An 18,545-nucleotide genomic window follows, 5' to 3' on the forward strand; every position below is an offset into this window, starting at 1 on the left:
TCGGATCCTTGAGTTCTACAATTTTCTCCATATTATCTTCTCACTCCGTGTTTACTTGCTTTTACTTGTTTATTTGCTTATTATATGCTTTTAGTAGTGTTAAAAAAAACAAACCTTTCCCGATTCTCTAGGTAGTAGTCAACGTTTGTTCGTGGTAGTTAAGTTGATACAAATTTATCTCTGTGGGATACGATACTCTTGTTTGCTAATTGCTACACTGTCCCCGTACACTTGCGGGTACTACTTGTGTTAAAATAAATCGAGTCAGTGATTCATTTTTGAATTGAGAAAGTGAGGGATGAGAGAGATGGAGAGAGAAATATTGGGACATAGAAAATTGGAAGATGGGAAATGGTATTGGAATTGGGGTGTTCAAATAGAAAAAAAAATTGAAAAAAAAAATGAAAACACTTTCTATCGTCCGTCGCATCGTCCACGTCGCCCACAGTGGCGGACGATGCGACGGACGAAGGGGCGGAGGACGCGCATCTTCCGCGGACGATGGATCGGGCGCGGACGATGGAGAAGCCATCGTCCGCCATAGTCCGCGATGCCATAGTGGCGGACGATGAATCGTCCGGGCATCATCCGCCCCATTGTGGATGCTCTTAAAAAGTACCATAGTACTAGGAAATATAATACTCCCTCGGTCCCATAGAAATAGGCCATTTAGAATTGACATGAATTTTAATGCATAATTGATAAAGTAAGAGAGAAGAAGAAAAAATAGTTGAGATTGTTTAGTGGATGGTGGGACCCAAAATGATAAAGTGAAAAAGGAGAAAAATATTGTCATAAATAGAAATGAACTATTTATACGGAACGATCAAAAAAGAAATATGGTCTAATTCTATGGGATGGAGGGAGTATCATCTGCTTGCGACATAATATTGACTTCCTAATTAAAAATGTTATAAAATATTTGACCACAATAGAAAAATTACGAGTAAAGAGTGAATATCAAATGTTTAGCTTTTGGATTTTGAAAAGAATCCCGCTGGTAAATAGTACTCCATCAAAGAAACTAAGCAGTTGGGATATTCTCAGACTTTGATCTTTCATTTAGACCACAGAAATGGACAAAGAGAGTTATGAATTAATCATAGAAGTACAATAACATCAGTTACAGACAAACAAAATGACAAGAGCGAATTGTTTCTGCATATTCACCACAAATGATGTTATATTTTTCAAGAGGAATCTCTGAATTTCCTATGCCTGTAAAGCATGTCTCGATGTTACAGGCGTCTGGCGTTATCCGACGAAATTGACAGAAGGTGAAGGTTAAAGGAGCTGAAGCCACCGTTCTCCAGCTGCTGTATGGATCCTCTACGCTAGCCATGGTTGTCGTATATCTTCTGCAATACAAACAGTATGAAGATATACACAAGTGATAAACAAGGGAGAACAGAGTTCAAAAAGGTCAAATCTTTGATGATTCCATCATTTATGATTGAGTTACAGAAACTTTTGGATAGGTATCCTACATCTGTACCGAATTCTTTCTGGTTAGAGTTCTAGTTGCTTTGGAACAATTAGGAGATTCTCTAGAAGAAATATGGACTTCTGGCCGCAACATACTTGGTCCCGCTTATGGGGTCAAATCACTACGTTCTAAGAAGAAATATTTGAGTATCAATCTCATCGTTCTCATACCAAATCTCATCTATCGAATCACTTTTTTGAGAAATACGAGACATCTAAGTAACACAAAGTCTTAGCTTCAATACTTACATGAGTGTTGTGAGCTATGATCAGTCCTGCTGATGAGAGATTCCATTTCCGTGTTAGCAGGTTCGGATAAGCCCTCACCTCTTTTTGACATCAACATGTCGGCTGGAAGAATAGCCACGTTGGGGTCTGTACTGGGGATCAAGAAAAGAATCCCTATGGGGAGTAGTCGACAAAGGCTCCTTATCAATATGGCCAACCAGAGATTATCAAACATTGTCCTGGTTACGTTTAGAGTGTGAAGCAAGAGGCCTCCACACCAAGATGCCGTGAATGAACCTACATGGTCGATTGACATGAGCAAGGCAAAGAACGTGCCTTCTATCCCAGAGGGACAGAGCTTCGAACTCAGCACAAGAAGAGGCATCCATTTAAGACGCCCAATCATGTGAGTGACGGCTGCATCAAATACAACAACTACATAATCCGGAACCCCAACTATCAAGTTTATACGCAAAACCAACATCAAGTCGATCATTCCTGATGCACCATACAGCAACTGTGCCAGCAGAAGCACTCGGCGGAAAGGTTGCATCCTAAAAGCATTTTGATAGAGCAGAACACCTAAAAGAGAGCCAACAGCACCAACAGCTGATATTGATCCAACCGCCTCCTGTATTATAGTCCAATCACATAAACGATATTGCTTTCGAGTATTTTGGGGATAAGTAGTAAGTGTTGAATTTGAGAATTTTGCAGATGTTGTGAGTCGATATTAAAAGGTTGAAGAAGTAACGAAGTACCTGTGAGAAAGAAGGACCATTTGGCGCATCGGTATACCAATAAAACATTCCTTCGTGTATGTGGAGGCTGACAGCTAGTGACAGGTACATGTATAAACATGGCCTCCAAACAACAGGTGATCTGAGAGCTATCCACATGGCTCGACCAGCATCCTGAAACTTCTGACTAACCTATTCCGAAAAAAATGCATTTTCTAGGTTAGGTCCTAGCAAGCAATAAACCTAAATGACCACTGGCTAATATTTTCTTACTCGCTTATAAGAAACATTTCTGATCACCGGCTCCTGTATTATGATTCCCACCACAATCACAAGTGTAGCTGGTATGCTGAGGACTCCTAACGCACCCTGTGAGGCAAGAATCATTGTAAATATTCAACATAAAACCAAGTAAACATAAAGACTTAGGAAAATATGGTTATGGTGCTATTGTAATAAGAAACCTTGGATCCAATTTGATGAACTAAAAAGCCACTACTTATGAATCCAATTAACTGGCCCACTGACGAGCACAAGCCGCACAAGCTCTGCATCTCTCCGGCAAGAGAAGGATGGGCAATACTGTTTTCAGTAACACAGGCATCGATAGTTACATCTCCTATTGCAGCACCAGCACTACCGCATATTAGGAGCAGCAAAGCCAATCCAAGGTACATGTCCTTTTTGAGCGATAGAATAATCATGGATACGACGCTTACTGCACCTGTAATCATGAGGAGCTCAGTTATAACCCTAATTATTGTCATTACTCCACTACAAAGTGTGCCTACAACACATTAAATCTTAAACTCTGTGCCTACAACACAATAAATCTCACAAATAGAATGCTCTTCCCAGGAAAGCCAGGCAGCTATTCAGAATTTTGAGTTGGGTGCTTCTATATAGTATATACATCTCCAGATATCTCAGTACACTGGAATTGATCTCAAAAAGGGGAAACATGTATTAGGACAAATGGGGTGCATTGAGAAATGTCGGGAAGACTAAATGTATCTTGGGGTTTAGGATCTACAGTCTCAGGCTCCTTCTTTTGAATATCTCATTTTGTGTGCTCATGTAAAAGGCTTTCACTTATACAATATCTTCAACAAGATTGATGACAGAAAAACCTGTGAACTGTTGGTATCTTGATTGTTAAGGCACAAAAATCCATTTGAATTTTAATAAAGAGTCCAATTAGTACTCTGCCAGAAGCCCTTAATAGTGACAGACTAGGTCACTTGCACATGGCATAACGTGTTGTCTAGCTCAAAGGTGTTCACTAACCAACTACATGCAGTGAACTAGCATACATAAGCCTAACACACATTCACTACGAAGAGGTTCATCACAAGTTACATGCTCGATGCTTCGACTAAAAACTATGAAACAAACTAGTTGTCCACAGCATGATATGTATGCAGCTACTTGAGAAAGTACTTCTCTTTGTCCTTGAGCATAACACACATTCACTACGAAGAGAGAACTATACCTGAGACCTTACTAATATTTCAAGAAAATATCTTATTTAATAGGAAAAAACTACGGGCTATCTCGTTTTTCACACTTCTAAGGGTGCTTATTATGCTATTATACTCCCTTCGTCCTCTGTAGCTGAGTCGTATTCATTTTTGGGTTGTCCCATTGTACATAAGTCATTTCCTTATTTGGCAAAAGCAACAACATTTCTTCACTATTACTTTACTCTTTCTTACCTTATTCTCTCTTCATTTCTCTACTTTTTCCCTTTCCTACTTTATTATATTATCCATTTACTTAACTCACTTCACACATTTTTTTCTTAAATCTCGTGCCGAAAAGAAACGCCCCTACTACAGAGGGACGGAGGGAGTACAATAGTGCTAGCTCAAAATGTAGCCCACCCAATCTCCACCACACATGTAACAACTAACTAAAAACTTCATTTTGCACTACAATGTCCCCTAATAAGCACAAATTTCCAAGTTCAATAACAAACCACCAAGCAAGCAACATCATAAAATCAAGAAAACAACTAAGCTAGAGCACCCATTCTCTCATGACAATGCATCAATTTCACTGCAAAAGATAAATTAAAGACAAATTAAGATTTAAAAAAAAAAAACAAACAAACAAACATCTCTCTACCAGCAAATACGAAATAAGGGCGGCGCCTTCGCCCAGCGATGGGAACAATATCGGTGAGAAGGCCCCACAGAGGCTTGACAATCCAAGGCATCATAATCATGGCGTGGTAGACCTGAGCTTCAGAGGGCTGCAATTTCTGCTCATCTTTCATGTAATACTGCGTCCCAACTCGGCTCAGCGCTAACCCAATCCCTTGATTGATTCCGTACACGATCACCACCCCCAAAACGAAGCTCCAGTGCAGCTCATCGCTCAGCCTCTTCAGCCAGCTGAAAGGGCTGAGAATTTGGCCAAACATTCCAATTTTGGCGACTTTTTCTTTCTGGGCTTGGAGGGGTAGTCCGTCTTCGTCGTCCATTCTTGAAATCGAGTTCCAGCGCTTGCTTGTGAGTCGCGCAATTTAAGCAAGATTGAATCAAGACTGAATTTTTATGAAATCTTGGTTCAAGATTTTGGGTCGTTGAAATGGGGTTTATGCAATTGTCGAGGTAGGTGGAGGGAGTGGTCTCTGAATATAGAATTGTTTCGTAGGGAGACACGACATTGCTAAATAAAAATAACTCACTTAGGCTATTTTTTCAATAAGTAAATCTGTAAATGCCATTAATCAAATGTACTCCTCTATCCCATCTTAAAAATAGATTATTTGAGATTAAGATAGATTTTAATGTATACTCCCTCCCTCCACAATTAAGAGTCTTATTTCTAAATGGCACTGGTTTTAAGAAATATTAAGAAAAGTGGATGAAAAAAAGTTAGTAGAATATGGGTCTCACTTGTATATATTAGTTTTAAATGACATGTGAGTGGAATGAGTTAGTGGAATGTGGGGTCTCTTTACCATTTTACGGTAATTATGAATCGGGACTCTTATTCGTAGACGGACTAAAATGGAAAAACGGAACTCTTATTCGTGGGAAGGGAGTAATTGCTAAAATAATAAAGAAGGAGAAAAAGTAGTTGAAATTATATAGTTGATTGTAGGATCCATAAATGATAAAGTGGATATGGAGTATTACTATGGAATAGACAAAAAGGAAAATATAGCATAATTTTTGTATAAAATATTTTAACTTAAAACTGTTTAAAATGAAATATTAGTGAAACATTTTGCATATATCATGTAATCACCCTATATAAGTATATATGTTAACATTGTTAATATATATAATTAATAAGTATATCAACTAAGTTAACAATCATGTTAACATCGTTAATATATAATTAATAAATTAGTAGAGTTAACCATTTTATCGAATGAGGGATTGATCGTCTTTATGCCCCCACATTCCATAACTCCGTTAACATTGCTATAAGTTTTAAATTAGATTAGTGAGGACACGGGGACTTGAAATTATTAGTATTCGATACCTCAATTTGAGTTGTATATGAGCTATACTAACTTTGACTAATCCATCGGGGATTTGAAAATTATTTTGTTGATATCTCAATTTGAGTTGTATATGTGTTATACTAATCCCACTTTGACTATTCCATCAAATCTCGACATTCCTTTGCGAAATCTCCAAACACAATATATATCCTCTCAAAGAGATTGGATTTGATTTGATTCATGTTTCTTTTACGTAAAATAAGTTAATCACTATCTTACTTTTTTCACTCTCTTATTTAATATTTCCTCCGTCCCATAAAAGTTGAGACAAAACTTTTGGGCGCGGAGATTAAGAATTTATATTAAATAAATAGAATAAAGTAAGAGTGATTAGATGTTTTGTTTTTTGTTAAAAAAGGAAATGACTCAACTTTGTTGGGACGGACTAAAAAGGAATACGACTCAACTTTTATGGGACGGAGGGAGTAATAGTAATACTAATACTTCAACTATTTTAGTACTTCCTCCGTCCCATAATAGATAGCATACTTGGACATTGGGACAGGATTTTAGGTGGAAAGAGAAAATATATATTTATATTGACGCGAGAGGAAGCTTTTTTCAAAAAAAAATGTGACATCTTTTATGGGACAAACTAAAAATGAAAATGCGACATCTATTATGAGACGGAGAGAATACTACTACTCCCTCCGTCTCACATAATTTTACACACTTTATTTTTATCATTTTTGGTAGTGGACCACATATTCCATTAACTCATTCTTACTCACATTTTATTATAAAACTAATACTTTAAAAGTAGGACACACATTCCACCAACTTTTTCAACTTACTTTCCATTAAATTTCTTAAAATTCGTATCGGATCAAAGTGGATAAAATTATATGAGACGGCGGGAGTATATCCTAAGCAAAGATGAAAACAGAGATACATGGTGGCACAATAATACCCGCACACGGCACACATCAATCCCGTCTAATCATTACCAACTTGTCAGCCACACTCTCAACAGAGCAACAACACCTACATAGCAATCCAAACTTTAAAACATGTGTGTATTTTAAGTTACAATATTTGACCGAAAGATTCAACACAAACAAGCACGTGACAAGAGAACAATGACAGAAGCAATAGTTAAGGATCGAACCCACTAAAAGACAAATTGACTTAGAAGCTCGAAAACTAATACTAGTACTCCCTCCTATCCGAAGTAGTGAATCATTTAGTCAAACCCATTTTTTCTCTCTTATTTTACTCTCTTTTCTTCTCTCTATATTTTTCATGTATTATTTTATTCTTTCTTTACTTAACTCACTTAATACAAATTTTCTTAAATCGTGTGCCAAAAAAAATACCTCTACTATTATGGAACAGAGAGAATACTAGATATAATGTGTTTTCAAACTACTGAAAACTAAAAGTTGGAGAACAGAGAATTAGCAAAAATATGATATTATATGATTTTACCTCTCCATTAATCGAGAGGTAAAGATACCTCTTTAAAATGGTTAAAGGTATTCCCCCATCCCACAAAAGATGTCACACTTGTGGGACGACACGAGATTTTAGGAGATTTTGTTTTATGTGTTAAATAGAGAGAGAAAATATAGTTTTTATATTTATGTGAGATAGAACTTTTTCCAAAACGAGAAATGTGACATCTTTTGTGGGACAAACTAAAAAGGAAAGCGTGACATCTTTTGTTGGACAAACTAAAAAGAAAAGTATGACATCTTTTGTGGGACGGGGGAGTATAATACATTCTCAAATACGGTATTATAAAATTTTACCCCTTGAAAAATAATTTTTCAAGAAAAGAAGGAAAATATGATAGTTATAAGATTTTACATCTCCGTTGATGGATAGGTATAGATACCTCTTTAAAATGGAAAAAGGTATAATACCTTCTCCTATACCTTTCCTCTTGAAGAATTATTTTTCATGAAAAGAAGATAAATATGGTAGTTATAAAATTTTAACTTTCCATTTACCTCTCCCATTGAAAATGCTCTTATGAAATTGAAAGTGGTCTGGGCTAGAAAATGTGATTTAAGTTTTATAGTTATACCATTCAAGGACGGAACAGCATAGGTCAAACCCTCATGAGCTCCAACCGGGGGGTTTGGTTGGTATCATCCGCCCATTTGCATGGGGAGAAGGAGTTGAAGAGGTGATAAACACGTAATTTACATGATTTTAAGGCCTAAACTTGGCTAGTTTTTATTGCATATCATATGAAATTTCTACTTGAATGTTCAAAGAAACTGGGCATGACCAAAGGTCTGCTAAATACAAGTCGACGGCCGCGGAGCCAGCCAACGCCCATCGAGACGTCCAGCGGCCCGCTTTGGAAATGCCTGCACCAAGAAAGGCACGCACAACGCCGGCCGAACATATAGTTTCATTGCTCATTCTTAAATTTTATTGTATTTTCTTAGTTTTAAAGCATGTTCTGAGCTTCGTAGTGTTAATCTTGCTTTTCACTTACTAGTAGATATCTTTCTTGCATTAAAACAAGCATTCATTGTTAAGTCTCACTTTAGATCTGTAGTTTCATTTGCATTGAGTAGTTGCTACTTGCTCGACCAAGTTTATACAGTCTATTCAGTCAAGTTCTCCACTATGACTACCTTGAGTTCTCTTGAGTAGTTTATATAGTACTCCCTCCGTCCCAAGGAAGATGACCCCTTTCTTGGGCGGCACGGGATTTTATGCAGTTAATTTTTGTGTGTTAAGAGGAGAGAGTAAAGTAAGAGAGAGAGAGTAAAGTAGAGATATATGTGTTTTCATTTTAAGTAATGGGTAATCTTGGTTGGGACAAACCAAAAAGGAAAGTGAGTCATCTTTAATGGGACGGAGGGAGTATCTCTTAACTCAAGCTTGCAACTCGACTTAAGAGATACTGTATAAACTTGGTCGAGCAAGTAGCAACTACTCAGTTCGATTGATTCGCAAGCTATCTTGCTTGAGTTCTCGACTATGGTTAGCTTGACCGACTTATTTGCTTTCATGGTTTAGATTAGCTTAGATTTACGTGCCAAGCAGATTGCTTTGGGAATAAATTTTAAGATACAAAGAGATTTAGGAATACAAATTTCACAAGTATAAGTTACATAGAAACTTGTTTCCAAAGCAGATTGCTTTGTGAATATACACCAAAAATAAGATATGAATACTCATTTTACTAAAGGAATTTTAGTTTTCCCTTGGATGCAGACAACTGAAGACGACAAGCCGCCTTTTCAGCTCCCGCCAAGCCAAAGCATTCATCTGCTGACCCAAGAGTCACGGCAAAGTAAAGATAAATAGTGCAGAGAACTACGAGGAGGGAAAGAGCAGTCAGGAGGAATCGATGTCTCTGAACAAGGGTTGCCCAGCTTCCCAATTCTGCGTCTCGCGAGTGTTGCTTCCTAGAACGAGGAGAGAAAGCAGACTGCGTCTGCTGCGACCTTCGATGAGGGGAAGTTATTATGCTGTCGAGAGCCATGTTTTAGAATCGCAAGAATCAATTCCTGCACGTATTTTATCCCGTGATGTAAACATTCAAGATCATCTCAAAAACCAAAAATGGCTTCAAAACACTTGTCAATAATATTTCCACGATCCCATTGAAAATGAAACGTTTTTCTTTTTGGATTGTCTCATTCAAAATGAAACGTTTCTTAAAATGAAAACAACACTCTCTCTACTTTTTCCTCTCACTTATTATACTCTATCTTCATTAACTCATAAAACAGCCCTACATAAAATCCTTGTCAAAAATCAAATATTTCATATTTAATGTGCCCAAAAATCAAATGTTTCATATTTAATGGAACGGAAGGAGTATGAGCCAAACTTTAACACAAACAAAGATACATTGCTGTGTGCCAAGTGGAGTATACTTTGTTTATATAAGTAAATGGATAGAAATTTAAAGGCAGCGTCGTTCAACGCTGAGCATTTTTGCTGATTGAATGCAGTGAAGCTTAAATGTCAAAAGCTACATAGAAAAATTCAATTTTGACTAATAAGATGAAAATGTGTTCATATCTATTTATGGATTAATGCTGTATAATCAAGAGCAGTCTCTTAAAAAATAAAACTATATCTATTTCAGGCCGTCTTTTAAAAATAGAAACTTTCTATTTTAGAAAGTAGACTCAACAATCCAACTCTATTTCTACTTACTTTTTTTCTTCATGTCTCTTACCTTACTCATTTTTCTCTCCATCTTTCTTACTTTATCAATTCTTCTCTCTTGTTTTACTAATTGTGCATTAAAATCCGCTGTTTTAAAAGTTTCTATTTTTCAAAGACGAAGTAGTATACCAACATAATTTGTCCAGCATTTATTAAACAACAACATAAAAACCTCATTACGATTCCGAATTATATCATTTACTTGAATAATCTCCTACGCAAAGTTCTTCCTTTTTTCCCAATCACATTTGCCAGATCAACCCGATCCGAAGCCCTAATCTTCAAATCAAATCATAAACAATAAAGCCAAATGAACTCCAAACTAATACGCAATTAATCAATAATACGATTAGCACAATTCTCAGAAACCTAAATCAGAAAAATCGCGCAAACAAAGAGCGAGAAAAGTGGCAGATCTATATGGATTAAGAACATACCTGCTGACGCGAGGAGAAAAGAGAAGCTTAAACAAAAAGATACTTCAAACCCAAATGATTGAAGCATCTAATGTCATTCAACGATTTTTTCTGTGAATTTATAATGCATTTCTCCCTCGCTTGTGAATCGGCATGATTTAAGGATAATGTTAGGCGCAAACGTGAGAGAAAGAACCTCAAGAATTGACGGAGTACTATTTCTCTTTTTCCTGTTTAATGCTTTTCCTTTAATAATGAAAATCAATATTTAATGATTTTTAATATCTCACCCATTATTTGATAGGGAAATTAGTAGAGATGTCGAAGGTTTATACTTTATACTTTGGGCGGTTAATTGGGAATCGTAACCAGTGGTTACAGTTTTGAACTCGGAACTGTGAGATTTAAATGGAACCAAAACTACTATATTTAGAACCGTGGACTGGTTCAGGTTCTAAAATTTTGAAGCTGAAACCATGACAAACCTCTTGAAAATCGTGAAATCGAACTGGAACCGCATAAAACCACGGAAACCAGCAGTTTTGAAACCGAACTGAACTCGAAAAGCACTCGAAAAAAGTGCCGGTTCGGAACCTTGGGCATATCTCTTGAAATAGGTCGTCCACAACTTAACACACAAAACACAGTAAAATTCATTTATTTAAATTCTATATACTTTACATATCATCATTTTGCTTGCCACATAACATATAAATCATCCAGCCCAAGCACGTGCAATTGGGCCATAAATTCAGCCCTTAAAATTCGTCTACCCCATTTTTACAACTGTTTTTAATTTTATGTAAACAAATAAATTAAAATAATAAAATAACATAAATTAAAGGTAATACCAAAACATATACACTTAATTTTTTTAAAAAAAGTTACGAAGCAAAAAAAAAGGGAAATAAAAAAAACTACCCCTCCGTCCCGGTTAAGATGACACATTCCTTAGCTGACACGTGATTTTAGGAGTTATTGGTTAATGTGTTTTAATTAGAGAGAGAAAAGGTAGGTGGAAGTATTAAAATAGAGAGAGAAAGAAAGATGAATATTTTAATAGAAGTGGAAAAAAGTGATTGGGTGTATTAATTGGAGAGAGAAAGTTTCCATAAAAGGAAATGTGTCATTTTAATTGGGACAAACTCTAAAAAGGAAAACGTGTTATCTTAAGTGGGACGGAGGGAGTAGTAGAATAAAGGAATAAACCAAATCAATTGAATCTCAATTGATCTGGTTAGGTTGCTGGAAGACTTTTCTCTCTTTCTCGTCTTGGATCAGAGAGAGTGACCTGACGGCTGACGATGTCCAACAACATCCTCTGCAACGATGCCTAGACCAAGCCATCGAGGGTCTGGTCTTTGGGTAGCGGCACTAAGGCTTGTGGATCGGTCACTTTTGCCTTCTCCTGCTTATCATTTGGGTGTAACCACACCACATCTACTCATTTCGTTAGATCGTAGCTCATATTTTGTCTTTTCATAAAGCAAGATAACAATGTTGGCTTTTTTACGTATGAAGATTATATGATCAGATGCCAATATGAAAAGTTTCACCATCTCTCAATGAACCTGTCCGGCATTGTTATGCTTCCTATTTTCATCATCTTTAGTAAAATACTCCCTCCGTCCCGGATAATTTGTCCCAGTTTTCCATTTCGGTTCGTCCCACATAATTTGTCCCATTTCACTTTTACCATTTTTGGTAATGGACCTCATATTCCACTAACTCATTCCTACTCACATTTTATTATAAAACTAATATATAAAGGTATGACCCACATTCCACTAACTTTTTCAACCCACTTTTCATTACAATTCTTAAAACCCGTGCCCAGTCAAAGTGACCCGAATTATCCGGGACGGAGGGAGTATCAAATATGCCAGAGAAAGAGAAGTCGAAGCCTGTCCCATACTCAGTATTCATTTTTCCACTTGATCTTCACCCTAGCTAGCATGTACTCTGTCATGCTTTTCACAAGTTGGTCAACGTCTGTTGGAGAGAGCGAGAAGTTGGTTGATGTAGGCTGGCCATCATCGGTGTTCGTATTGTAGCAGGTTGGGCTACTGCTGCCTTTTTCATACGGTCCCTCGTAGCACCAGTCCTCTTCCCTGTCAGAGAATTCTGATGAACCAAAGTAATCCAGCGTCGGATGTAAGGGTGTAAGCAGGTAGCTGATTAGCTCAACTTGCACGCCCGAGTGTGTGTGCACTCGATATACAATTCGGTTTGGGTGTGCTTTCCATGTTGCTTCAGATTTTTATTTTGTTGTAAATAAGTAACAAGTTTTTAACAAAATCCAAAGTGAATGTAAGTATTAGAAAATCTGGTAGGTTTCTCTGGCGCCAAATTCAAATTAAACTGCATTCCAATGATCAGCAATCCTAATTTCATAGAAAAATGATTGCTACTAATTTACTACACATTGATGTCTTCAGCCCTTCATTGTTACAAACATATTCGACTCTCATAATGATGCATAAACTAATTAGACAATAATAAAATGTGTGTAGAATTTGTTGATCACGATAAAAGAGTGCATCGCCAATGATCTTTATACGGCTACCATCGGAGCACTGCCTGTTTTGAACAACACGTGACGTCATTTCTTTTGGTTTTCCTTTCTCAAAGATAGTAACATACTCAGCCAACTAAGGCAGAAACAATCAATCAAGCTTTAGTTGAACATCATTAACAAATCATCAATCCACACCCTCAACCAACAACAAACATACTATATATATATATATGGAGTATTATCTTTCAAAATGTTGCCAAGGAAAATTTCGTTCAACCTTGTATTTTAACTTAAAAAAAGTGGTCAATCTAAACCTGTAAGCGTCTTCAATCTTCAAAATCTCCAGCGTTTTCCAGCAAGTAGTTCAGTGCTAGCTCTTCATTGCGATCACAAGCTAAAAATGCCTCGATCACAAGAGCTCTATCAAATCCCATTGCTTCCATCTAGAAAAAAACGATGTCAGTTTATTGACATGATTGGCAAATACTAGTATATGCAAGAACGAAGGCATTTGATATGCGTTTCACATACTCTTTCAATTGCCTCCTGTTCTGCAGGTGTGACACTGACGGCATGGGGCATGTCCTGCTCAGCCTGATCAAATATATCCCTAATAACATTTGAAAGTTACTCAGGTTTACATGAATGTATACCAGGATAATTAGTCCAAAACAAGTAGGAGACATGAACACTCAAGACCCAAAGTAATCTTACTACAAAATTGAACTCAACGCGTGGTTTTGGAACAATTAAAAAACTCCTTTCACAATGCCAAAGGAAAAAGTGAAGCTGATGAATGCAATTACCTCACAGCATTACAAGATTTTACAGAAAGTATAGGTCAAGGAAAATTTTGGAGTAAATGTTTACGACTAAGAAAACACACTCGTGTAAAGTAGAAGCACTAAAAGCAATTCCTCACAGTAGTACCAGATTTTACAGGTCAAGCAGAGGTTTTAATAAAAATAAAGTAGGGGTCTGATAGTAGTAAGAATTTGCAGTAAGAGAATTTACATGAATCTTACATGACCAAATCCCGCGGGCTGATATATAAGCAATATCTTAATACTCACCCTTCAGAACCATCAACAGGTTCATTAATTAATTGGAGGAACTCCTGATGGTTTTCTTGTATGAGTCTCAGGAGTGAAGGATTTTGCTTTCCAAGCTCCTGAAGCATGGGCTGTAAAAGGAATAAATTTAGCTCCAGGAAAAAGAAACCATTAGCGCAGATGAATATTCAGTCACACGAAGGCAACCTGCAGAATTTGTGGATTAGCTTGAACCAGCGAACGCAGGGCTTGAAACTGGATCCAATCAGAGAAAATTTAGTAGCATAGCTCGTATTAGAGGACAGAAAAATGAGGGAAAAAATTTCATTCACCTGTTGGTTGTTCCTGAGGAAACCGAGGGATCCGGCACCAGAAATAGTCTCCTGTATTCCGAATAAAAGTGAGAAACACAAGAAAAACAAGACATGAAGCAACGCCAGGATGATGAAGAACCTGAGGAAACAAATTCAAAGGGGATGAGTTCGGTCCTCCTAAAGCTGGTGAACCAGTTCCAACCATGGAATCGACAAGAGGTTGGGCCAATGGTACATCCACTTCTGCGGTCTCGGGGATTCCCTGATAAAGAGAGATAAAAATTTGGTATCCATTGTAACGAGCACAGATAAAAGTAAGGCAAGAAGATAAATGAAGCCATACCGAATACAAGTAGTCAACGGCTCGTTCTGCATTATTGTATGCAGCTCGAAGAGCACGCCTTACTGTCTCTTTGTCCCAACTACCACCACCCATATCAATCAGTTGTTGAATAGTCTGGTCAAGATTATTGGGAGCAACTAAACTGGAAGCAGCTTCGTCATATGATCCAGATTGATCACTGTAACAATAATATAAACATTACTGTCAAATTTCATGAGAACTTAAGCATGTGCAATTACGAAGGAAAAGGTTCCATACTTCGCTAATGGAGCAACAGAAGCTGGTCCGGTGCTCTTAGGGCTCCTATATGATGATAGTAACACCATAAATAGGAATACATAATATAACCATCATTAGCACATTCTGATGTTTTACTAAAACTCACGGTATGGATGCTCGAGCTTCAGCCACAGGAGCAGGAATACTAGCCGGTGAAGCTGGATTACTAGTCTCTGCAGCTATTTTACTAGCTGGTGCAGCAGTAGATGCAGGCTGCAGAAAAAATTAATCGTTAATTGTCTCAAAAGATTATGAACAAGAAAATAAAGAGAGAAGAAACACGAGCATTCCAAGGTTCGCACCTGAGAAGATGTTGACGCACTTGAGCTCAAACTTTTGCTCTATATTTGGCAGAAAAAAAAGAAAAGAAAAAGAAATGAGGTGTTTAACAAGGCTCTTTCATCATTTTGTTCAATCCGTACATAGCATAAAACCTAGGGCAAAGTGGTTACCTTGCTTAGCATGACAACAAGAAAGCCATCTTCGGAGACCTTGTTATCAGCTAAGGTACTTCCATCTTTTAACACTTTCCCATTATATATCAACAACTGCTGACCACATGGATAATTATCTTTGCCTTGCACATCTTCAATGGATTTCTTAACAGCCATTATCTAGAAGAGAAAAGTATCCAGATCTTGATCAGTCGACAATAACAGCGCAGATGCTAACAGAACACCCTTCCTAACTTTGAACTAGTCTGAAATAACAGATCCATCAAAGCAAAGTGAAAAAAAAAAACATTACACTTCCACAACAATTCTCACTGACAGCCTCGTCATTTCGAAACCTGGAAATAAATTCCCCAAAAAGTTCAAAACTTTTACAGAATTTTGGCTTGCACACACTTCCCCAAAATGTACCAAGATGATTGCTTTTCTTTGTAGACAAAAGACAACCCAAAAATATTCAATATGCAAAAAAACCCTTAGAAAATACCCAAAATTCCAATTCCATGAAAAAAATTTCAACTTTCATGATATGTTATCGTATCAATTGACATCATCTATGACCACTAAATAATTTTCCTTGAATTGCTTTAGTCTTAACAAAAAAGGGGCATCAACTACCCCACATTGTCCAATATAATTTAAAAAATTAGAATTAAAAAAAAAAAAAGAATCTTAGCAACAGAACAATCAACAATGGGAAAATGTTCAAGCTAAAAGGGTGGGTATCAGATGCAGACCTAAAAAAACAAGTTCAAAATTAAAATTAAATTCAACACTAAAATGCAATTGGTTTTCACGTTAGTTAAAACAGAGAGAAGAAAGAGAGAAAGAGAAGGAGACGATACTGACGGTATCGGTGGCATGGACGCTAATTTGGAAGTGGCTGCCTTTGAGAGTTTTGACGGTGAGCTTCATATCGCCGAAAACCAACAATTTTAATCAGAAAAATGCTAAACTAATGAGAAATATCCAAACCCTAGAAGCACAAAATGGATCGAGAGGGGGAATTAAAGAAAAAGGGTGCCGCAACAAAATCTTGAAAACTTGTCAATTCAATTTTGACACTGACTTTGGCACGACCGCGGCACGTGACATACAAATTTTCAATTAAAAAAGCGATTTTTCCTAAACACAGAGCAGCGACTTTAGTTGATTCTATTAGAGCAGTTATAGATTTCTAGAGCATGCACAACGGCTGCTGCTCATGGGGAAGAGCAGTTCATGCCGTCCGCATGGACAAGCTCTTGCAGGCGGCTCTCTTTGCGATGGACACACGCGCTCCGCTCACGTGGCGTGACGTGTGCTGGGCGTGATGCCCACTCGCTCCTCTCGCAAGTGGGCATTGTATTTTAGCCGTTGTAAAATTAATTAATTCTAAAATTTCAGGTTTAGCTAAAAAAATATACTTCACTCATCCACGAAAAATAGAGCATATTTGTCATTTTTGGCTATCCACGAAAAATAGAGCACATTTGAAAAAAAGAAAGTTTTCAATAACTTATCTCTTACTTTTTTTCTCTTCTCTCTTACTAATAATATGAACCCCACATTCCACTACTATTTCTCTCTTATGTTTTTCTCTTCTCTCTTACTTTACCAATTCCACATTAAAACTCGTGTCATTCACAATATGTCCTATTTTTCATGGACGGATGGAGTATCCCACTTCCCAAAAAATATATTAGTTTTTCCCGTACTTATAATTTATTTTTTCATCTTTTTACCCTAAAATTCAAAATTATTCATCTACAAATACCTCACATTCCATTCCAAAAAATCATAAGTACCAAACAACTCTTCTCTCTTAAATTTTCCTACACTCTTTTCAATCAATAGTTTGCTAACATGTCCGCCCAACAATCTTCACACACCACTGGCTGTTGGAATTAGGGGTGGCGAAACGGGTAGCAGGTAGCGGGTAATTCCTGTCCCGACCCGATACCCGGCGGGTATCGGGGCGGGTGCGGGTAGTATAAATCTTAGAATTGCCCGATACCCGCCCGGGTATACCCGATACACCCGCCAATACCCGATAATTTTGTAAATTAGGATTCATTTTAGATTTTAGGAATTATCTATTGTTCATTTTTCTTCCATTCCTCCATATTTCAGTTTATTAATGCTTACTGTACATATTACATGTATATATATATAAATACTATGCTTCTATTGGTCCACAGCAGCACACACATACATATATATATACGTTTGTTGTTTGTTGGTCTATAGCAGTTGGGCGTTTGGATTCACAGTAAACACACATACATAAATATATATATGTATATCTTGGATTCATAGTACATACAAAAAATGGCAGTTTCGGGTCGGGTATGGGTGCGGGTACCCGCAAATTCGGGTGCAGATACCCGCGGGTACCCGTTTCACCCCCCCTAGTTGGAATCAATGGTTCAGTAGTCCGACATCTACCCCGTCGCCAGCAGATCCTCCTAACCAAGGCTCGAGCATTCAGGGTGGCTATCAATCTTACCCGACGAACATGCAAATGCCGCCGAGGGGCAATTTGGGTGGACGCCAAAATACGGCTCGAGGCAACCGTTGCCCCACTTTTGGAGGGAAACACCCTCGACATGCATCAAGGAGACTTCAACGTTCGCACTTTGTACACTTGACAAAGATGGACAAATTATTCTAGGCTGATGCACTTTTTATTAGCACTAAATAAACCTGCAAGTATACAGAGTATATATAGTATAGCTAAAGGTTAGTACCGGATATCGAACACGGGGAAGACGAACACAAAGTGTCTATCCTCTACTAAGACTCAAATACTATCTGGAAAAACAATTGGGTTTTGAAAACTTTTGAAAAACTAAAAAAACAATAAGAGCATAGATCAACTAAAAGCAGATAAATCAAGAGGAAGACAATAGAGATAAGGGAATCCCAGGGATGTGTGTTCACAGTTATGGCTATACAAAATTCCAACTACAATACCTTAGCACAGTTTATACTTTGAAAGGACGAGTCACCTAGCTTATGCTCATGCGAAACAAACGTTGATTACAAGATTAGGGTTGTCAATCCTAACACGTAA

The 18,545-nt window shown here is 37.4% G+C and overlaps 3 protein-coding genes across 4 annotated transcripts; all 3 read right to left on the minus strand.

Moving 5' to 3' along the window:
* Nucleotides 1-1,032: 1,032 nt before the first annotated feature.
* LOC125196647 (putative folate-biopterin transporter 3) lies at nucleotides 1,033-5,112 on the minus strand. Of its 2 annotated transcripts, XM_048095243.2 has the most exons (6): nucleotides 4,581-5,110; nucleotides 2,918-3,177; nucleotides 2,727-2,822; nucleotides 2,475-2,645; nucleotides 1,735-2,344; nucleotides 1,033-1,358 (listed from the first exon to the last, which is right to left on the minus strand). In XM_048095243.2, coding segments are annotated over exons 1-6 (1,497 nt in total). In that variant the 5' UTR covers nucleotides 4,939-5,110; the 3' UTR covers nucleotides 1,033-1,356. The 2 variants fall into 2 exon arrangements, with proteins under 2 accessions (XP_047951200.1, XP_088925701.1); XM_089069575.1 differs by lacking the exon at nucleotides 1,033-1,358 and having other exon boundaries at nucleotides 1,724-2,344; nucleotides 4,581-5,112.
* Nucleotides 5,113-8,996: 3,884 nt separating this feature from the next.
* On the minus strand, nucleotides 8,997-10,764 carry LOC125193534 (uncharacterized). Its single transcript, XM_048091355.2, has 2 exons — nucleotides 10,554-10,764; nucleotides 8,997-9,446 (listed from the first exon to the last, which is right to left on the minus strand). The coding sequence occupies exon 2, from the start codon at nucleotides 9,419-9,421 to the stop codon at nucleotides 9,119-9,121; it is 303 nt and encodes a 100-aa protein (XP_047947312.1). The 5' UTR covers nucleotides 9,422-9,446; nucleotides 10,554-10,764; the 3' UTR covers nucleotides 8,997-9,118.
* Nucleotides 10,765-13,253: 2,489 nt separating this feature from the next.
* Nucleotides 13,254-16,532, minus strand: LOC125197113 (ubiquitin receptor RAD23b-like). Its single transcript, XM_048095816.2, has 12 exons — nucleotides 16,340-16,532; nucleotides 15,491-15,652; nucleotides 15,341-15,379; nucleotides 15,145-15,251; nucleotides 15,018-15,062; nucleotides 14,760-14,937; nucleotides 14,556-14,678; nucleotides 14,435-14,485; nucleotides 14,310-14,357; nucleotides 14,124-14,233; nucleotides 13,582-13,660; nucleotides 13,254-13,493 (listed from the first exon to the last, which is right to left on the minus strand). Exons 1-12 carry the CDS (start codon nucleotides 16,403-16,405, stop codon nucleotides 13,377-13,379), a joined length of 1,125 nt encoding a protein of 374 aa, XP_047951773.1. The 5' UTR covers nucleotides 16,406-16,532; the 3' UTR covers nucleotides 13,254-13,376.
* Nucleotides 16,533-18,545: the final 2,013 nt, after the last annotated feature.

This window comes from Salvia hispanica, chromosome 4, assembly GCF_029641045.1.
Source record: "Salvia hispanica isolate PSC_SH4W2 chromosome 4, Shi_PSC_v1, whole genome shotgun sequence".
NCBI classification, from domain to species: domain Eukaryota; kingdom Viridiplantae; phylum Streptophyta; class Magnoliopsida; order Lamiales; family Lamiaceae; genus Salvia; species Salvia hispanica.